The sequence below is a fragment of the Monopterus albus genome, unplaced genomic scaffold, assembly GCF_001952655.1.
Source record: "Monopterus albus unplaced genomic scaffold, M_albus_1.0 scaffold4.1, whole genome shotgun sequence".
Taxonomy (NCBI): Eukaryota; Metazoa; Chordata; class Actinopteri; order Synbranchiformes; family Synbranchidae; genus Monopterus; species Monopterus albus.
In genome coordinates this window covers 5,508,105-5,530,593 of record NW_018127884.1, presented here as the reverse complement: position 1 = coordinate 5,530,593, position 22,489 = coordinate 5,508,105, and the positions used below count along the sequence as shown (strand labels likewise).

Here is a 22,489-nt window from a genome sequence, read left to right as displayed (position 1 = left end):
GACTTCCAGATACAAACTGACAAACTGACAAACTGGTAATGGCCAACCAACCGGACATAGTAGTGGTGGACAAACAGAAGAAGAAGGCCGTAGTGATAGATGTAGCAATCCCAAGCGATAGCAACATCAGGAAGAAGGAACACGAGAAGCTCAAGAAATACCAAGGGCTGAAAGAAGAGCTAGAAAAGATGTGGAAGGTGAAGGCACAAGTGGTCCCCGTGGTAATAGGAACACTGGGGGCTGTGACCCCCAAACTGGGAGAGGGCCAACAGATCCCAGGAACAACATTGAAGATCTCTGTCCAGAAGAGTGCAGTGCTAGGAATAGCTAAGATACTGCGCAGGACCCTCAAGCTCCAAGGCCTCTGGTAGAGGACCCGAGCTTGAAGGAAGGAATAAAAGACATACACATACACAAAAACACATACTTTATTGGGCAGCACAGTGACACGGTGGGTAGCACCATTGCCTCACAGTGAGAAGGTTCCGGGTTCGCGACCTTTCTCCCCGTGCTTGCGTGGGTTCTCTCCGGGTACTCCGGCTTCCTCCCACTGTCCAAAGACATGTGACTTAAGTTGACTGGTGACTCTAAATTGCCCATAGGAGTGAATGTGTGTGTGTGGTTGTTCATCTGCGTGTTGGCCCTGCGATGGACCAGCAGCCTGACCAGGGCCTTTCGCCTGATGCCGGCTTGGGATTGGCTCCCCCCAAAAGAAGCACATTGCCTGTTATCACCTGCATACCAACAGCACTCTTACATACTGAATTTATATATGGACAACACAAATCAAATTTTCATCTATTTTGTCACCAGAAAATTGCTAAAACAGAACACAAATGGAAGAACTGTACCCTTGATGGAATAAGATAAATAATTAAACCTTTCCTTTTCCCTTCAGTTAAGAATGTTCTCACTTCAGCATCTGCAGAATTTGGTTTCCAGTAACGCTCTCTTGAACAAGAGTTTACCCATTTATGGATTTTCACTTAATCAGCAGCCAAATGTTTCCCCCTTCCTTGGAGAATCAGGCTTAAAAAAATAAATGCAGACCTACAGCATATTTATCAAAACTCTACATCTGTACTGCCATAAGTTAATGTTGCATGGAAAGAGTTATCTCTCAATTGTCAAAACTGATGATGATTTGTTTGAAATTCAAATCCTTTTCCTCTCCACAGGCATGGTGGCTGAATAACTTTAATATGATAAAAATCTGTGTGCATTGTGAGAAAGTTTCATCACTGGGAACTATCCAGTTTAATAATGTAACATGTGCTGCTCTGTGTCTGAAAAGTAAGTTCATGTAAGACCTCGAGGTTTACTCTTCCTTTTCAGTGACGAATCTAAGTGTTTTGAGTTTGTTCTCCAGAGATTTTTGTTTTTGTCTGTGTTAATGGCGAGTATGAACACGTATGTGTTTTTCTCTTCTCCTGCCTCTCTCCTCCGTGACTATGGGAGCAGACAGCTATAGTATAACTCAGTTGTCTTGCTGTGCACGCAATGATAGCACACTGAGTGCTGCACTCCACACACGCCTGGAGTGGTGTTGGGAAGCTTAGGGAATACTTCCTGTGTCTACACACACACATGCACACACACACACACACACAAAGAGACGGAGAGAGAGAGAGAGACTAGTTTTTGCCTCAGGTGTTTGGTAGTGCTTTACTTAAGTTAGCATCAAGATTAGTTGACTGAATGTTTACTCAAGAGGAAATCATTCTCCAAGTGACATGACATGCTTGATAAAAAAATGCCATATGACATACTGTGAAACAGTTTTATTTATTTGAACCATGAGAAGTTGTGCGTGTTTGTCAGACACCTACTGTTATCTACATCACTAAAACAACATAGTGAACAGAGTAGCTTGCCCAGGTCTGTACTCTGTCCAAATAACACTAACCTGCTGTTTTAAGGATGAACCACTGTGGAAACTCGGGCTCTGTCGGCCTAATTAATCAACGCCATGAGCAGTCAGATGAATGGGCCTTTAGGTTTACTTACCAGGACTGAAAGACTTTCAGAACTTTTATCCTGTGTTGTCTTATCTAGAGCTGAGCCACTTTCCCTTTGCTTCACAGCAGTGAAATTTTAACAGCTGTGTCTTGAATGTGAGGACTTGAAATTGTTCTGCCTCCGGCTCATACTGTGCACTGTTCTCTCAACTTAGATATTACAGCTATGTCACTGGGGAGTGTAAAAGATGGATAACTGTGTATGCACATAAGCCTGCTATACCACATTGGTACTGTAAATGTAAGAGACTTTGGTCACTCAGGTATTTCATAATTGCCACAGCTTGCTCTGTGATAGACTGGCGACCTGTCCAGGGTGGAGCTACCCCTCCTCTCACCCACTGTCAGCTGGGATTGACTCTGACCCTTCACAAGATAAATGATAGGCCTGTAGCTAATGGATGGATGGATACAGAATAGTTTTCTCTATAATCTATTAAACAGAGCTTTAGAGGTCCTGGGAGGCAAATTTGATTTATGAAGAGAGACAGGCTAGCTCTCTAGTCTTTGTGCTAAAGTAAGATAACCATCCCCTGTCCAACTAGTAATCCAGTAGGATTAAATACAGGTCGACTTGACGGCTTAACTTCAGCCTGGAGTAAACAAAGTATGGCAGGTTGTTACCAGGTCATTGTCAGTCCCATGTAGAAATGACAGTGTGAATACAAGCAACCCACTCCTCCTTTTAGCTCTATTTCTTTTCTGTACTAATGCTGAAATTTATCCCCACATTCCAAAGTGCGTTTTTCATTCAATTGGAGTTGTTCTGACATCCTGGAGAATTTAAGCCCACAATTTGTTTTCTTTCACTTTTGTTTTTGTGTTTACCCACTCCCCAGGAAAGTATCTGTCAGTTTAGCTAATAAAAGCTCCAGCTAACTGCTCTTTGGTGCTGAGCATGTAACTCATGTGTGGTGTGTTCTTAGAGCTTTTAATTTCATTTCTGTAAAGAATATTTAACTAGTGTAAATTTGTAGTGAAAGTTGATATCATGAAATGTGTAGAGGCTACTGAAAGAGGTTTTGGGATCCAGTGACACCATGTTGAGGTAAATATCCTAATAGCCAAATATGTAAGAGGCCTACTCTCTTTTAAATTTACTGTGTAACCACTGGTACAGTACAACAGATACATTTATTTTAGGTTCCTGTCTTTTCAGAGGCTTTTTTGTTTTGTTTCACAATGTTATCCCTTCACACCTGCCTCCATATTGTTGTCTTAGTCTTTACTTGACTGATATGGTTTGTCACTTGTATGTTAAAACAATGTGCTTATGAATATTAACCTTTCCCAGTCTGCTTAAAACACACACACAGTGTTTCCATGACTTCAGGGGACATGGCTTAGACTTACATTCATTTCCTGGAGACTTACACCAACCTTAACCATACAGGCTACTTGCCTAACACCTAACCTTAAACCGATTCATCACTCAACGATGTAATGATTTATGTTGGGGGACTTTCGTTTTGTCCTCATAAGAACTTTTTAAATCTCCAAAACTATGTTAACATGTATATGTGTCCCCACAACATGAATAATACCAGGCCACACACATTTATCCTTGTCGTTTGTACATGGTTTCACCAAGGGCTCAAAACGTTTGTCCTCTTCACACAGTAATTTTGTGGGTATTTGCGGATTTGCCATTATTTCATTTTGTCTGAGATCTTAGTCTTCAAATAGTTGCCTAAAGTGTTCATTCATCTTTATCCTACTGTTATTCTGAAGCTTAAAAGACAATTTAAAACAGTTTCAACAACAACAGCAGTAAACACCTGAGCAGTATATGACAAATAATAGTAATAGAGAAAATTACAAAAATCCTCCTTGTTACTCTTCTAGCCAGCATTCCATTTTCCACTGAAAAAGAAAACCAAACCAGTTTACATCTCACAGGTTGTGAATTATTTCTGATATCCTGACTCTGTCAGTAGCAATGTAATCGGTTGCTTTTTTTAATAGGTTCAATATGCTGCAGGGTACTGAGGCCATTGCTTTTAATGACATTATTAACAGATGATAACAGAACCAGTTTTCATTTCCTGTCAATTAAAATATTTTAATTAACAATAAGCCATTATAATCTATGCCATGGAATTCAGTTTCACTCAGTTCTTCTCAGTGAGGTAAATGAATATTTTGATAATCTTCTGACCTTTTTTATCAGTTTTGAAGTAGCATGGGTTATATATACAGTATTTAAGCTCTTTTCTATATAGTGTTTCTATATATTACACTGAGGCAACTCATCGTACAGTTTACATCCTTCACAAATCTCAGTGAATGCAAAATGACTTTCTCAACTTCATGAGGTTACTACCAATCTCTCACCTTCACCACCATGTTTTCAAAAGATCATAAATAATCAAAGTGCTGTTCAATAACACCAAAGCTCTGCAATATTCAGATCTGACTGTGACATTATTGAATCCATGCATAATGTCCCTACAGGTACTAGGACTCAATGAAATTGCTGTATCAAATGAGAAACCCAGCAGCGTGTTTGCACTGTTTACATTTTTTATTTTTTTGTGCAAAATAAGGCTACACTTAGATTTCAGAGCCAGACACCATTATCATGCAAACACAGTTATGGGAAGGTTTATTGTATACTCAAGTTGATATTACTTCATTTTTTAGCATCTTTACCTACTGTATTTTTAACCCACGGGTTTGTGGGTAAAGCATCCTGACTGTTAAGCACACTCAGAATTTTGCCTCTGAAGTGCATTAAAATCTCTTGGAAGCATTTCAGAATTTTTAATAGATGCCACCTGTTTTTATGGAGTGTGGACATTAACTGAGTCTATCATCAAAGACTACAAAAAGTACTCCACTGTTTGTCACACTGAATGTGTGTTTGTTAAATGTGTCTGCTCTGTGCTCTTTAGCTATAAAATGAGTCAGGCCTGTTCTCATTTTGAGCCCTTCATTTTCCAGCCATTTAAATACAAATGGAGTTTCCCTATAAGCTTCATTTATACCAGAAATGATTGCACATTACCACTTGATTAATTATTTAAGGAAAATTGCATGTCTTACTCAAGTGAAACATCTAGGGAAATTAGTTTTACTTTCTCCTCTCTGTGTAGGTCAAAGAGCAAAGTCAGCTACATAGCAGCTGGCTGGTGGTAGGGACTGAATCTTTTGTTTGAGGACACTGGAGCTTGTTGTCATGTGTGTGAACTCCTGCTTTGGCTGTTGAAGGACAGCCAGTCAGTTTCTTTAAACAGCAGACTACCTTTCACCTGCTAATAAACATTACAGCACAAGAGAAACAGCATTTATGACAGTAATTATATCAGCACCATCGTTTTTAACACATTCCTTAAATGTCACTTGACACACAACCTTACTGGTCGTTTGACAAGTTTTAGCCTAGACAAATAATCATGTTACTTCCCTTCCTGTGCCTCTTAGAGACTCCAGGGAGGGAAGAGGATGGCCAAGCAGACACATCATTCTCTGACTCATCGCTGTTCGCTCACTGGGGTCAGGAGCTCAGCCCGGATACCCGGCGGGTGGCACTGAAGATGTTCCAGTACTATGGTTATAACGGCTACCTCAGTGATCGCCTCCCTTTAGACAGGACAATTCCGGACCTCAGGCCTGATGGGTAAGATTGACTTTGACAGTTTTATATGCTAGCACCTTACACTAGTATCCTCTCCTTGAGAAAATTATTTATTTCACTGTGTTCTGACAAACTGAATTACAGTTTCAGATTGAATTGTGCCTAATTTTTGTGCAAAGTGGCAGTTTGTGTTGTAAGCAATTTCTTCTCCTAACTTGTCTTTACACAGAAACAACTAATAATGTCTTGTTTAACACACAGTGCAATCTATTTATCAAAAATCTGTTGAAAGTGACACACATTGTTTTTTTACATAAAGGTACAAAACATTTCATGTGCCATTTCCATCCTAAAAATACTTATATACTGTATATATTATGTCACTTGGATGTTGTCTACCAAGGTACAGCAAAAGCCAGTGAATATATTTAACATATTATTCATAGAGCTACTGTCGAAGAACTTGGCAGCACCATCCCCAAAAATGACAGTGCTTCTGTGTTCAGAGGTCACCCCACACCGAGCAGTAATGGTCCACATTAACTTATGATAACCCCAGTTCCCAGCAAAATGAACCAACCTTTGTTGAATTAAGTAGGCTAAAAGCTGAGCTGTGAAATCTCACTTCTTAAAGATGATCATCAGGCATGGATGTCTTCCTTCTTCCTAAAAGCGTTTGGTGCTTTTGTTGCAAATGAGATGATCATAGCTGCTGTGAATAACGCATCATTTGCCAGTCTGTAAGTATCAAATCCTGAGATTCCAAAATGGTGTATGCGAACAGGTTTTAATGTCAATATCTTATTTCAAATTATTGTGGCATCTTATATACTCTCTCTATATATATATATAGATAGATAGATATTAATCACTGTATGTCATTTAGTCACTTTGTCAATTAAGTCTGAACTTACCAAATTTCATGATATGAGAAAAAAATGACAGCAAAAATCAGCAATGCTCCTTAACTTTATCACGATCAGCGGTTGAACTCATTTGTCCAATAATGGTGAAAAAAACAACAATTTGGTGACATCATGGTGTCACACAATTCATACAAGAACTTCAGGGAATTTTCTCCACTGCCCATCACTGAACTCCCTTCAGACCATATATTCCCACTAATACTGGCTCTGTACTCTCAGCCAACACCGTTCAAGGGGATACAATATTCATAGACACTGTGTATCCGTGTGTTCTCAACACATTTGCCAGACGTAGATCCCTGACTGTGCCTTTCTGTAAATACAATGGGCTCTTGAGAGTAATGAACAGCATGATGTGGTACCAGTGATGTGATTTTGTTAAATTGGTAGAGCAAGTAAGATATCACAATCCCCGAGCAACTCACTCTTACACTAAATTAAATGGTCATGTCAAGAGGGTCATTAACTGGAGTTTGCAACAGTCTACTACCAAAATCCATCTGAGGGAATAATTGTTTTTTAATGAATTTGTGTCATTACACATAGAAAGCTTTATGTTCAGGATTTCGATTTCAAAAAAACCTTAATCCAAGCATTAACTGCAGCTTTATGGGCATATTTTTATGGCTTGCTGTCTCTGCATTTTCTGATAATAGGCAATGGCTTCTACTTTGGAGAAAAGGCTGGACTCCCTGTTCACAATGAAAATGTCAGCATGTGGTAGCAGGAAACATGTTTTAGGGAAAAGGATGAGCTTGATTGAAGTCAGACCATACCACACAAACATTCATGTATTCCTCCCTCAACCGATCCCTTTTATAAATGCATTGCAGGTGCACCACCACTGCAGGAGCACTCTGATCATTAAATTTCAAAAACAACTACTGGCCATGAACTGATGCCAGTGCCTACAGTTGTACCTTGATTCATGAAAATAGGGTCCTGTTGCAGCCTGCCAAGTAGCTGGGTTGGCATGAAATCGACATTACTCTACTCTATAGGAATCAATGTCAAATTTATCTGTTATCATTTAGACAAGATGCAGATCTAATTGTTGCCTTACCAATGATCTGTTATTTGTCCTCTGCAGGTGCAGAAACATCACTTATCCTTTAAACCTTCCTCAAGTGAGCATTGTGTTCATTTTTGTGAATGAAGCCTTGTCTGTCATCCTGCGGTCCATTCACTCTGCCATCAACAGGACGCCCTCCCACCTCCTCAAAGAGATAATCTTGGTGGATGACAACAGCAATAACAGTAAGCAGCATTGTTTTATAATTGAACCGCTACTGAACATTAGCTAGACCCTTCTCCAGGCAATGTTTGTCTACCTATAGCTTAGAAACTGTAGACATGACAGGCCTGTCGAGCTGTGGATTTTTCAGCATGTTGAAGGTATGTGCATGGGACTCTGGTAAAAGCAATACTTGGCATTTGGAAGGTGGTACCCTGCTTGTTGCCTTTCTAAAACCAAAAACACAAGCACAAAAGTGTAAGAATTGTTTAAACAGCGTCTTTGTATTATGGATGCTATCAGTGCTTTCCTTGAATGTTACCTTTAATGTTACTGAGCATTAAGTAACGTGGAAACCCAGGATTATCCCAAATGATATAATGATGCTCTCGGTGTTATGGTCTCCCGTTTTCAGTTTGTTTCAGGAAATCATGATTCGTGCATCATTTTTGGATGCTGAACGGGTCTAAATGCTACAGTTTTGATAAGTTTTAGACTGATGATCAAAGCAGGAGAGTTTCATGTGGATCCATGCCATAAAACTGCTTCTACTATGAGTCACATAACATTTTCTATGGTTAAAATGGGACACCAGGAGCACCAAAAATAGCTCCTCCCACTGTGCAGCCTTATGGCAAAGACCCACTGAGCGCAGTTCCCCACTGGGACATGAGCAAATTGTTTTGCAAGGCATTGTGGGATTCTAGGCAATGCTAGGCTGGCCTGAAAAGTGACCAAAGAAGAGGGTTTCAAAATTGAATACAATTTAACTTTATACAAATGATGGTGAAATGTTCCTGCTGGCTGCGCAGGGCTTTGTCAGAATCTGTCAATAAAGAAGCAATGGTGAGCCAATATGTTTAGTGGATACCTGCTGTGGAGGTAAACATCTTTGTTGTACTTCCTGTGAACTCTCTTTTTCAAGCCCTGGCCTCTGGTTTACAGGTAAAAACAAAAATGTTGTGCTGCTTGGCACAGCATCATGTAGATTTTTGGAAAAAGTGCAGGTCGCTTATCTACACAGTGTTTGCCAATGTGCGAGCTACTTGCTCACTTGGGAGCACTAGTAAAATTGCTAAGTATTTCAAATGGTACACCTGTCACCATTGTTACTGCAAACTGTATATACCAAACCCCCAGGAATGACACTGAGCAGTGAAACAATTTTGGCATAGTGGCGTGCCGAGACTCACACAGACCCAAAAAGCATTTTTCTCATCTTTGGAAAGGGAGAAGCTTTAAAATAGTGAATACCTTTTTCTGAGCATCACAGGCTGTGAAATGACTGTTTATTATCAGAATCTGATCCATTTGATGTAGTGTTATTAAGCCTAGAAGAGCCACACAGTAGGATATTTTTATTTGATCCCATTCATGTGTAGTGGAGATCCACAGCTCAGCACTAGTGCTTGTTCTTTGTTGCCCAAAAACATGGAAGAGTGTGGAACATCCGAGTGATTTGTATGGTCAGAATCTGGAAGCATGAAGAGTATGAGCCACTGTTAGCAAACTGTGAGCTGGAAAACATTTTAGAAAATACTTTTCTGACAATGATAATGAGGCTTCAAAAGGAAGCCTCTAGTTTACATATCATTGCCTTGTGTGTGGACAAATCTGTATCTGTGATATGTACTACTCCTCTAATGCCTCCAGGCTCCCTTATTGTTTAATTAGGGGCTATGTTTACTGGATTTAGCCAATGAATAACAGTAATTAGCTGCAAAGCCAGAAAATTTGCCCTGAGCCAGATAACAATCCAGCAAGGTGATGAAGTGTTTGTACCTATCTAGTCTGCATTTGCAACCCTAATTTTTACATCTGTATGTGCTGGATGTTGGGTAAACAGCGTCAGGTCTAAAGATATCCACTATATACTGACTGTGTAACAGAAGAACTCTGTTCACTTGTTATTACTGAGATGACTGAGTGAGATCACTGATCACTTTAGCCTACAAAGCATAAGAATTAAGTCACCTGTGAAAAGTGGACCTGGTAATTTACCATGTAAGACCCAACTACATTACAAAGGCAGAACATAGGCTATAAAAAGGCAATAATATTGTACCAAGGTCATTTATAGGCAATGCACTCAAATGGGCTGTGTCACTTGTAAAAAGGACTGAGATAGCTATTAGAGGCAATCAACATGGGAAATACTGGCACTGGGAGGGATGTTTATCAAGTCAATAATGCAAAATATGTAGCCTGGCCTGTAGCTGGCTGGAAAAGATGGATCACTGTGGTATGTCTCTCTAACTTCCCAATACATTGGAAAAAGAATTATCACTCTCCCTCAGGTAATTATTGGCCAGAAAGTTTAACATATCGAAAGCTTTGTTAAACCATGTAAAGATGAAAATCCAAAAGTTTGTTCCCACTCCTCCTAGAACAGCAGGTTTCACACATATTCATATTTCATCACCTAACTGAGAGCGAGGGAGCAGTCACTGTTAGATCCTTCAGGGACCCAAGTCACGCGCTGACATTTTGCTGATGGCATTTCACCCAGTTTGCTTGAGCACTCAGTCACACACCGTCTGATAGGGCTGGTGTTATCATTATTACCATGACTGTGAATCTTATCTGTGCTAAATGTCATTAGCCTACTGACCCTCAATACTGCAGAGATTGTTGAAAGGGTCATCGTTCACAGCTAACCTCCCAGACATCCACAGCTTTACATTAGTCACCCGCCACTGTCACACTTCACCTCTGAGAGGCATTAGCATGCAGGAGAACATGCAGCCATCAAGAGAGAGAAGGGCAAATTGACCTAGCTGATTCCTCCTTAATTGGATAATGTCCCAAGCTGTGGTCCAAGAAAAGCTTGTCTGTGTAAGCACAGGGTTTTGAGAAGGCTCACTCATTAGACAGGCTGTCAGCCAGGACTTATGATTCCATACTTTTACTTAAATGATAATACCAAAGAGTTTTGTATATGTATGTATGTGAGGGTGAAGGATTTTGTGATGAGCAAAATGTAGACAGCAAAAATAATGAAATATGATTTAAAGAAGTCCGTAGCAACATCTCTATCCGATTCTTGTGGTGTCTAGCTGTCAGGAAATCTCTCCCTGTCATCCTATATGTGAGGGTTAATTTGTGTACCCATCAAACAAAGAGTTGAATATTTTACTTGGTTAACTACTCTTTATTTAAATAGTTAATCTTGTTGAGATTAGGGCTGCACCTGTCTGTTATCCGTTATTAAAATGTTGCCAGTTATTTTTCTTTCAGTTAATCGACTTGGTTTCCTTTTTTCTTTCTTTTTTTTAGTCACAGTATTTACAACACTTGACAGTTTGTTGCTGACAGATCCTGTGGTCAGCAATGTGCACCACTGTGAGTGTGAGTGGAGAGACATAATGTTGATTCATTTGGCACCTCAGGTGTGCAGCGAGCAACTGTTTGAAACTAGTTGGATATCTCCAAAGCAGTGACTGCAGGTCTAGGCAGTCAAAGCTGTAGGGCACATAAAACCTGGGATGATATCAGCCAAAACCAACAAAGCTGAGTTTACACTATTGTCAGCTATAAAATACAAGCAGTGCACATTTTTTACTGGAACTTCAGCTACATGTGTTCAGAATGTTTTTAATGAACTATCAGTGAACTCAGGATTTGATATAAGTCTGGCTGAATTGTGAAGGAAGGACAAGGATCAGTCAGATATTATAAAGACAGATTTTTCACAAAAGAGTTGTGTAGTGAGAAACTGCCACATACACGGCAACTGTGAGACCTGTATCCATACCGATTTGGCATCTGCTGTGCCAGCAGTTAACTCCTGAGTAGTGATAAATGGTATGCATGAAGAGAACATGCAATATTCAAGACCTAGATAAAGATTTTTAATCTTTAGTTTATTTTAATCTTTTCATTTGGGTTTATTTACATGAGGTTCATTTTCCTGAGTCTGTACCCAGCAGAACATCTTGACATGTTGTAGATCAACGTGTTTTTACAACTCACTATGAAGCAGAGTCTACTGTAGGTTCTATCTCTATGTGAGTTTCCATACGAAGTTCGATTTGGCATGAAGTATAAGATAAATTTAGGATTGTTACATCAGGGATTTCTCTAGCAACTATACTAGAAAGACTGGACCTTGTTATGATGCTCTAATTCTGTGCAGTATTCACCTGAGCTCTTTAAGGGAAACTCTCATGTCCACGTTTTTCTTTCAACCTCCAAGCATGTGAAGTCAAAATTCATCCATTCAGTCTCAGTTCAGACATGTTAATGTTCTGTGATGAAGCAGCAACAGGCCATAGAAGAAAGGAGACAGTTATGAAAATCCTGTTCATCAATCAAATATCCCTTGCCTGGTTATACACAGAACTGCGCATATGACATTGTCATAATTCACTTCTCTGCACTCTTAAAGAGCAGCTGTGCCACATCATATTTGAAAGACTTGTTGTTATGAATAAAGAAAGCCTGGTGTCTTTAGTTATACACTGTCCTGAATATGGATAGCACTGAGGATAACAGAGATTTGCCTTTTATCTTCTGAAAGAAAGAAAAAACGTATTTTCTTGTTACATTTAGAATGTAACTGGATTTGCTGCATGACTGCACTGTAATGTTAGAAATTTGTTTGCTTGTTCCAGTCCAACTCCATCCTAAAATTCATTGGTTTCCATCTGAGCTTCAGCAGGCTTATGACTTTGGCCATCAGCCATTCCTGGTGTAATGAATCCTTTATTATGATTTGTTACGAGGCAAAACACATCATTCTTATTTACAGTTCACACAGACCTGAATGTCTTATTTTTTGATGGGTTAAAAAATTTGTTTAGATCCCGAAAATCAAATGAGTAACTTCAGTAGTTTTCCTTTAGCTAGAATTAAGAGTACAGAATTATTTCTACTATGTACACTAAAACGTAAATTAGTACAAGTGACTGTTTCTCAGCCCTGGCTTCCTGGTTCAGAGCCCCTCTGCTTTAAGTTCTGGGTACCTAATTAAGAGCAGATTTACACTTGGGATGTTAGCTGAATGCAGTTAACCAGAAAGAAAACTGGCTACTGTTGGCTTTTCTGAGTGGAATTCAGTCAAACTGAACATAAATGTACCAAAGAATTCCATGTTGTGCATGGTGTATATAGTGGGAGCATTATTCTAATGCACCAGGACACATAGCCATGCAGGTGACAAGGTACACATTGCAATGATCTACAACTGGTGGCTGTAATGCGCAAAGCAGAACAATGGCAGTGAAGCCACAAGCTGGCAAACACTGATGTAACAATGCACAACTTAAAATGTTTTGAGAAAGAAAATGCTTTAAACACAACTGTTAGACCTCAAGAATACACACAGTACACTGTATTATTAAGAAACGATGAATGTAAACATAATTCTGCTAACAAGAAAACTCCACAGAACTTGTCCTTGACATGAAAATTCATAATGGTGGTTATTCAGTAAAGCACTGATTCATGACTCATTCATAATGGCACATACTGTTTACTGTTTTTAATTGCTGATTTGTGTTACACTGCCATTTTGTCATATTCCAGAAGAAGAATAAAAAAGCTATTCTTAACTGGTTTTTAACAATTTTTGCCTTAAACTTTGTTTACTTTTTATTAAATCAAGATACTGTAGGCAGTTTATATTTACAATATATACTGCATTTATACATTGCAAATACTATATGTCTGCAGTACTGTTGCTGTGCATACGGTACTTTTAGAAGTAAAATATGATAGACAAAAAATTAGAAAGAGCTGCCAGTCATCCTAAAATTCTACATATGGTTCAAGATAATTACTGTTTTCCCAACCTCTGAAGAGATTGCTGGCAAAGGGATATGAGGTAAAATAATTCCTGTATTTTATATTGTTGTAGCTGCAGTGATTGCTATGCTGTGAGATGTGTTTTCTAACAGGTGCCAACATTAACTAACACGACAAACTGCCTATATTTCTTTTTTCAGCAGTAGGAGAAAATAAAGCTGCTGGAATAACTACTTATAGAATACAGTTCACATTTAAATAAATTACTGTTGGAGCAGGTTCATATGTTCCTGTGCCAAGTGCATTGTGGGACTATACAGTTTGATGAAAATACAATGCTTATAATGCTCATGATGTGCACATTTTTCATTATGTATTTTCATTATACACCTTATCATCAGATTTACAGTACTACGTCTCTGACAGAACTTTGTACAGTGTTTCTGGTTTTGATGAATCAGATTTTTTTCCCTATTGCCCCACCCTGCCTCCAAGGAAACCAGGCACACCATGAATTCAAGGCGGCCACATTCTGTCTGCTTGCAACTGCTCCCCATTCCCTTGAAATTCAAAAGTGAAATAGTGAGAACACAGCCTAAGGTGATTTATATGTGGGATGATGAAACACACTGCTGATGAAAGTTTTATTTCTTTCAGCTTTAGTCGATGGATAGTACAGTATGGAGTTGTGATATAATGGTAGTTTGGCTCACTCACTGGCTTTTGCTGACATTTCACAGCAGTTTCCAAACCATGGCTTCTTTTTAAAGAAACTGATCAGTTCAAGATTTTTTTTTTTTTTTTTACATGTTATAATTGAACCACAATCAGAACACCCGCTACAAATACTGCTAGCTTTTGTAAATTGTAGGGAGAGCACATTTTTTTAGCACTGACTGAGGGCAGGGTAGGACTCATCATACAGTATATAGCTCAGGTAATAATGGAGGTAAACTTTGAAGCCAAATATTAAACCAGACAGATGTCCACTATCTCCTCCTCAATATTGCAATATCCCGTTTTGACTGGTAAGTCCCATGGAGGTCTGCAGTGCTGGCTCAAGCTGCTACCTCTTTGGTCCAGTGATCAAAGCAGTGAAGCATGAGAACTTTGGCCTCCTATCAATGAAATACTGCCCACCAGAGAAGGACATGAGGACGTCTTGTGGGTGGAGGTTGGCTCGCCAGCAGCTTTCACTTATAGCTTTCTCAAACAGGATCTTCAAAAATTCTTCAGGTATTCATGTAAAATGTATGTGTTGTCTGTCTGTTTTGTAGATGAGCTAAAGGAGAAGCTGCAGAATTTTGTGTCTGAGACTAACAGCCATCGTCCGGGATTCATTAAAATGGTGCGGCATGCCAAACAGGAGGGTCTGATCCGGTCAAGAGTGAGCGGGTGGAGGGCTGCCACCGCCCCAGTTGTTGCTCTGTTTGATGCACATGTCGAGTTCAGTGTTGGTTGGTGAGTCACTTGCAATGTGCAGCGTGAGGGTCCACAGCTCAACACAAGAGGGCTGATTTCTGAGTCATATCACTCTGTGTGGGTTTACAAAAAATGATTTTATTTCAGAACAAAGACCACAGATTTTCTCTTTTTCTAGTGATTGCATTCTGTCTGTGACAAAGTCATTTATACACTATGATATGCACAGAGTATACTCTGCACACAAGATCACAACTATTGCTAATCTGTCAGAGTACTCACACTCCACCAGATAACCCCGTATACTGTCCCAAATCTGTCAAGAGAATTTGAAAAATATCCAAACTTCTGCTGATGTGGTTTTAAATCTTTATAAACGTCTAACTTTAACTGTGTGAATAGTACATACTTTCTTGATCCAGACATGAACATGTTAAAGCAACAGTTCTACATTTTGTGAAACACTATTTTACTTTCTTATCAAGAGTTTGACACTTTGTAATGATCGCATTTAAATATGTCTTATAATATCGTCAGATCTTAATTTAAGCATTGCTCAGTGAGGTCTTATACCTACACTGTATTTTTGTATTAATCCGGTTCTGAAAAGCAACTAGTAACTAAAGTTATAAAATAAATGTAGTGGAGTAAAAAGTACAATATTTGTCTCTAAAATGTAGTGAAGTCAAAATACAAAGCAACAGAAAATGACAATAGTCAAGTAAAGTACAGATGCCTCAATATTGTACTTCAGTACTTGAGTAAATGTACTTAACTGCTTTCCACCACTGTCTCACAAAGCAAGCTGGAAAAAGTATGCGAACCCCTAGGCTAATGACATCAACAACTAACTGGAGTCAGACGTTATAGCTAACCTGGCGTCTAGTCAATGAAACAAGACTGGAGGCTATGATGTATTAAAAAGAAACACACCCACACCCACAAATATTTTGACACTGATATTGTCATATCATGTGAATCATGACTCACAAAAGAAATCTCAGAAGACTTACAATCAAGAATTGTGGACTTGCATAAGGCTGGAAAGGCCTTCAAAGTAATCTATGTAAAAATGTAGTAACTCATCAGTCTACAAGTTAGACAAACTGTCTGTAATGAAGACAAATTACTACTGTGGCTACTCTATCTAGTAGTGGTTGTCCTGCAGAGATGGCTCCAAAGAACAATGCTTAGGCACAGAATGGTCAGATAATGGACAAGATAAAATGCCCAGAGTAACAGCTAAAAGCTTAACATCAGTCTACCACAGTCTACCATAAGTAAATCATGGTGCTGCCTCTGGGCCTGGACAACTTGCCATCATCAAGGAGAAAAATTAATTCACAAGTTTATCAAGGTATCTTACAGGATAATGTCAGGGTGGTTCAGTAGAACCTGGGCAGCACAACAATGACCCTAAACATTAAAGTAAATCTACAACAAAGAAAAATCCAGCTTTTGCAGTGGCCAATCGCAGACCTCATAGAGATGCTGTGGAATGAACTCAAAGAGCCATTCACACCAGATGTCCTAAGAATATGGCTGAGCTGAAGCAGTTCTATGAGGACGAACGGTCCAAAGTACCTCCTGAACATGGTGTAGGAAAGAAGCATTGGTTTGAGGTTATTGCTGGCCAAATGGTTGACTTTTTCCACCAAACAATTCTAATGTTAACTTGTGTGTTTAATAAAGGTAAAACATTTTAACTGTCTGTGTTATGCACACTGGGACTGTCTATACTTGTGACTTAGATAAAGACCAGATCACATTTTATGACCATTTCATGGTTAAAAAACAAGTAACTGATTCTTTACTTGCTACTGTTTAAGGCAACAGCAAGCAGCCACTTAGCTTAGCACAAAACTAAAAAAAAAGGAAAACAGCTAGCCTTGCTTCATCTGAAGGTAATAAGCTCCATCAGTGTTTTGTTTACTGTTTAGATACAACCACATAGTTAACATTCTCAACAAGACAGAAAATTCCAAAAATGAATTATTGTGGTGAATCTTAAAATGAATTCCCTAGTAACAACAACAAAAGGTGTTGTCATGTACTATAGAAACACCAAGAACTCTTTCTGATATAGTCAACTGGAAATGCACTGTGTAGGTTTTGAGTCCCTTAATTGTGTTTGCAAATGAATAAACATTTTTATCTTCTCATATTTCAATTAAAAAAACTATTTTCATCAGCTTATCAGGTGGGCAATAGTGCTTTGTTAGACTAATAAATTGAATTAAATTCAACTCATGGCATAGGTTTTTAAAGTGCCCCTTCATGACAGACGTGATCTCAAAGGCCTTCGAGAAAGTAAGCCTGTCAAAACAAAGATACTCATAGTAAAATGACTTTCTCTCTTCGTATTTGAAGGGCTGAACCCATTCTGCAGAGAATTAAAGAAGACAGAACCCGCATAATCTCCCCATCATTTGATAACATCAAGTATGACACATTTGAGATTGAAGAGTATCCGCTGTCTGCCCAGGGATTTGACTGGGAGCTGTGGTGTCGTTACCTCAACCCACCCAAGTCCTGGTGGCACAGGGGCAACAAGAGTGCACCAATCCAGTAAGTGAACGCCAGAATCCAATAATATGACTAAAATGTTTTTATATACAATTAAACAAATATCAACCCTGATCATTTATGCAGCATTCATGAACACATCATATGTTGTGCACACATTTCTCTTCTTGTCCCTGCTGTCTCTATAGCAACTGTGTCAAACTAGCATTACCTGTGCTGTGAACAGCAACAGACAAACAAGTCTGATCTTCTTCATCTCAAATCCCTCAGGAGCCCAGCCCTGATTGGATGCTTCGTTGTGGATAGGCTGTACTTTGAGGAGATTGGTCTGCTGGATGAGGGGATGGAGGTGTACGGGGGAGAGAATGTCGAGTTGGGCATCAGAGTGAGTAATGATGTCACTCCCTGTGGCCATGGGCCATTGTTCCTCCAAGTAACGCGTAGAAAATTAACTATAATAATGACACTTAATGGGTGTTGGGAGCAAGGTCACCTAACTCTTTTCATTGTATGTAAAATACTAAACTCATTAAAAAGGTGTCATTTGGCTTTAAGTGATGGGGTCTGTGCGTTTAAAAAGGTGTAGAGGTGAGGTGGCAATTAGTAAATGTTGAGGAGCAGGGTTTTGCTAATGTAGGATGTCAAGCCCACTTGTTTATTTTCAAAAAAGGTCAAGGTTCTGGAAAATGTCAAAATAGTGCTTTTGATAATAAAGTAGATTTGCTGAATGCTACAGTACTTAACCTCAAGAAAAGTCTATCTGCACTAGAGAATAAGGCTGTGGCACTCAACATCACATACTGATATCAACTTATTAAAGCTCAGTACTATATGCCTGAGAAAGCAGTCACCTGAAAGTCAGTTTAGTATCTGGAGCTTTCAAACATACCACACAGTCTTTATCAGAAAAATGTGTTTGCCAGGCATCATGTTAAAATTTTCCATTTATTCTAAGCCTTTCAAGGATTTCTTGTCCTTGTTTACTTTAAAGATGAAAATTAAGGTTTACTGCTCATCTCAATAAAAGCAGTCTATTTACAGCAGGAGTTATTCTGGAGCTTCCAATATATGACCTGATAATTTCCTAAAACAGCTGAGTGCTTCAGTTCCTTCACAAACATAATTCAAACTGGAGTAAATATGTTAGGGACTATTTCCAGGTGTGGATTTATACTTTGTGTGGTAGTGAGTATATACAGCAGGAGAACAGGGTATTTGAGATTGACTCAAGGCCACAAACTTAGTTCTTTATTTAGTTCCATTCTCCACCACCTTTGTTTTTATCTCAACTTTTCTTATTTAATTTCTGTTGTACAGTAAACAACTGAGCTATACACTCCGGTACAACACCACCTTTAACTATGACCTCAATAATAAATATATGATTGAATTTACACAACTATTTCAGAGTCTGCAAGGAATAAAATCCCTTTATTATTTGTTGATCTAAATGTAATCACATTTGAATATATTGAGCATAGAAATATTTGAAATAGACTATGAAATAACCATGTGTAAGTTTTTATTTGTGAAATTTACCATCAAATTATGTTACTAAAACCCTAGATTGTCTGCATATGTAAGTCAAGAGTGTTGTTCGCTGATGCGTTTTTATAGCTTTTAGACAAGAACTGGAGTATATGCGACAGGTGAATAATCTTGATCAGACTGTGGCTACACTGGCAGTGATAGTAAAGTCAGTTCATTCTTGGTTTTTAGCTTTTTATAGGATTTCTTGAGGATAAGAAGAATACAATATCTAGAACAAACACTGACAGGAACAGTACACAGTGTGTCCAGAACATACTGACATGCTCTCTCTTGTGTAGATTTACTTACTTAATACTAATTAATTCTGATGGCTGGATGTCATTCACTTCAGTGATCACCTTCATCCCATGGTGAGCTCACTGAAGCACATGTGAGAGAAATAGGTCTCAAAGCCATTGTTACTGTTAGCCCTAATGTGTGAAGACAGTACCAACATTGTTCAGAGCAGACAGACATACTGTATTGTGGCTGTAGCTGTTGCATTCTTCTCATACAGATTCTACTTAATTTATACACCATCATCTGCTCTGACTGGGAGCTGAAAATTGCTTGATGTGCATTTAGTGCAGCAGGATCACAAGCAGATGGGCTAGCGAAAGAAAAACCCTCCTGAGGGATAGCTAATGAAAGTAGAAATCTACTGTACTGTAATGTACAAAGGCCATTAATGCAGCTATCAGCCTGTTCACTAATACAGTAGTGAGAAGCAGCTATTTCTCAGTGCTGCACATTCACTAGATTCTAGTGTGAGAAGGAAATTTAGACACGTTTATAACAGAATGCTAAATGTGGAAATATTCATCCTCACTAATGACAGAGATGCAATCATCAGTAAAGAAGGCTGATTAGTCCTGCAACTAATTTTCCTCTAGAAATTACATGCTTTTACAATTCCTGGGCCTGATAACAGTCACATTGACTGCATGATAAATGGACACATTGATTTTCATTGCATATCTTATAAACCAGAGTCCTAGTCCTATATATAAACAGTTTGATGAGTCATTGTAATTTACTGCTGTGTTTTTCAGTTCTGAGTTCAGCGTTACCTCTGTGCTGTTTACTTCCTTGCTTCTGTTGAACTGAAGAAACTTGCCCTTGCTTGGAGGTTAGCGTAGTTAGAGTTCAGCAATGCAGAGGGTGACACAGGGAGCTGGGAGCTACACGAGTGAAGGGCTCTGGCGTGGCCCCAGATTAGCAGTCCCATCGTGCCCCAGCAAGGTCTGTCTGTCTGCCTGCCTGTCCGCAACGTATTGGTCATGCCTGCAGACCACCTGCCAGCATACAGACCGGCTGCTGACAGATCCTCAGAGACACATTCAAACCAGGCCAACAGCCACAGGCTTTGGCTGAGGCTTGAAAGAGCTGTCCTGGGTAGTGTGACGGTGAAATGAACCACTGCTCTCTCTGTTCACATTTGGTCACAAAATGGAGGCTGAATATTTCTAATATGATGTACAATGAACTAGCAATCTCATCAAGCCCAATGACACACATTTCCCTTTTGTTGGTGTCAGTTTCATAAAACACCCTGTAAAACTGTGTGTTGCGCTAAATTAATAGGGCATTATACTGTAAATTCCTATAAAATCCTATGCAGATTATTATTTTGATGGCTAAAACACAACTTATTTTTAAGATTTCCCTATGCTTTGTAAAGTGTTGTCAGTATATACGTTTTTAGGTATAAATGTAGCATAGGATTCTACTTCTCTATAGACAAGCCACAGTTACTGCAGTGGCACCTGCTAAATCAGTGCAAAAATTTTTATCTGCTTCTGCCACAGATATAGGACCATACTTCTATGACTGGGAGGTCCCATGTGTTGAAAATATGGCCATCTAAATGCTGTTCAAAATTTTAATCTAAAAAAGTTTTCAGTAAAGCGTAAGGTGTGTTAACAGATGGCAAAGCCACAATGACAGTTCTGTGCCGTTATCAGCTGAGAAAAAAAATGCCTCTGCTACATGAAATCAATTTCACTTTAATACATCTTTAAATCTTCTCATTTGTGCCCCAAGCAGCATACCAACAAAGCCTGGCCGAGTGATTGTGGTTTGGTGTACCAGTGATCGCATGCTGGCTGGACACACACTGCATGCATTTGTTGTCCAAAATTCCACTTTCAGTTTCAGGTGTTTCACATTTTTATTAAATGTATTCGGTGGTTTAGTTGCAGGAAATTACAGCTTGAAAGTTGGCTAATTTTTTTGACATCCATGATTTATAAGGCAATGCCACTGTAGTCAGGCTTAATGATGACACAGTTCTTCCAGCTTGTGTTGGACAAGAAAGTTAGCTAATGCCTTTTCCCCCCAAAATTTGTCATAACCTATTTCAAACAAATGATTTAAGACTGAAAAAAAGCAAATCTTATAGAGGGGACAGTTGTAAACCATGAGCAACCCAGTGCATTTCTGGTTCAGTAACGACAGCACCAGAGGGCATCAGTAAATCAGCTGGTGGATTGGTGTAGAAAAAGAGAGCACAGAGTTTGTGAGTGATTATTTCAGACTGTTTCTGTTGCACTTTTGCTAGATTTGCTTTCATTTCTCCAGAAGAGACCTTGTGAATACAACAGAGTTATGATGATGTCATTTGTGACGTCCTGCAATAAATTTCTAACAGACCCTGGCAAGTCTGGTTCTTGTCCACCATAAAACACAATGCAAAAATAGACCCACTATACAACATTGGCCTATCACAGCTGTCTTACAGTACTGGCTGTTTTAACTTCGGGTCACAATCTATTGATTAGTGTTTTTGAAAAACTGAGGTGGATGTGCAGCAAAAGTAAGATATAGATTTTGGAAGGTGATCTTCAAATCAGACTGAACAATAAAACACACAGCAAACTGAACAGGATCCCAAAACACCTGTAAATATTGGGTAATGTGCCAATGAAGTCAGCCTGCAACAATGCATCACAAGAAGACCAACGCATACATCATCACTCTCAACTGATGCCAGGAAGGTTGTGTTGAGAAATGAGGATCATTGAAGGCTATGAAAAACAATTATCAGGCAGGTTTTTGGGCACAGTATTAATGGAAGTGGCAATAAAACACCATTACTGTCATAATAATGATTTACACACCACAAATATTCGGCATGCAATTTGTACTCGATATAAATGACTTAAAATATAATCAGTATGAGCATACAAAGCCTATACATTAGCTCATATTAAACATAGTTCAACATGATGTAAAGCATTTAAATGTACATATAACAGGTTCATTTACCTTTAACCTCAAATTATTTCTGTCTACATTATTGTATCTTATTAAGCACATTTCAAATGAGTTAAATTAAAACATTAGACATGACCACAGGAACTCGCCATTAACAGCAACAATGTTTCTTGTTGATCTGATCTCTATATGAACACTGACAGAGAAAAAACAGCAAGGTTAAAAGTGAAAAACTGACATTTTAAAGCAGGCTTGCAAATTTTCTATTACTTGAAAGGTGCAAAACATTTAGGGG

The 22,489-nt window shown here is 38.9% G+C and overlaps 1 protein-coding gene across 2 annotated transcripts in view; it reads left to right on the top strand.

Annotated features, from left to right (window-relative positions):
* Window positions 1-22,489, top strand: part of galnt18b (UDP-N-acetyl-alpha-D-galactosamine:polypeptide N-acetylgalactosaminyltransferase 18b) — a 69,171-nt gene that overhangs the window by 21,095 nt on the left and 25,587 nt on the right. For both annotated transcript variants that reach the window (XM_020607565.1, XM_020607557.1), the window contains exons 2-6: window positions 5,442-5,637; window positions 7,612-7,778; window positions 14,778-14,961; window positions 17,293-17,490; window positions 17,719-17,833. In XM_020607565.1, coding sequence (XP_020463221.1) covers window positions 5,442-5,637; window positions 7,612-7,778; window positions 14,778-14,961; window positions 17,293-17,490; window positions 17,719-17,833 — 860 coding nt within the window. The remainder of the gene's footprint in view (window positions 1-5,441; window positions 5,638-7,611; window positions 7,779-14,777; window positions 14,962-17,292; window positions 17,491-17,718; window positions 17,834-22,489) is intronic.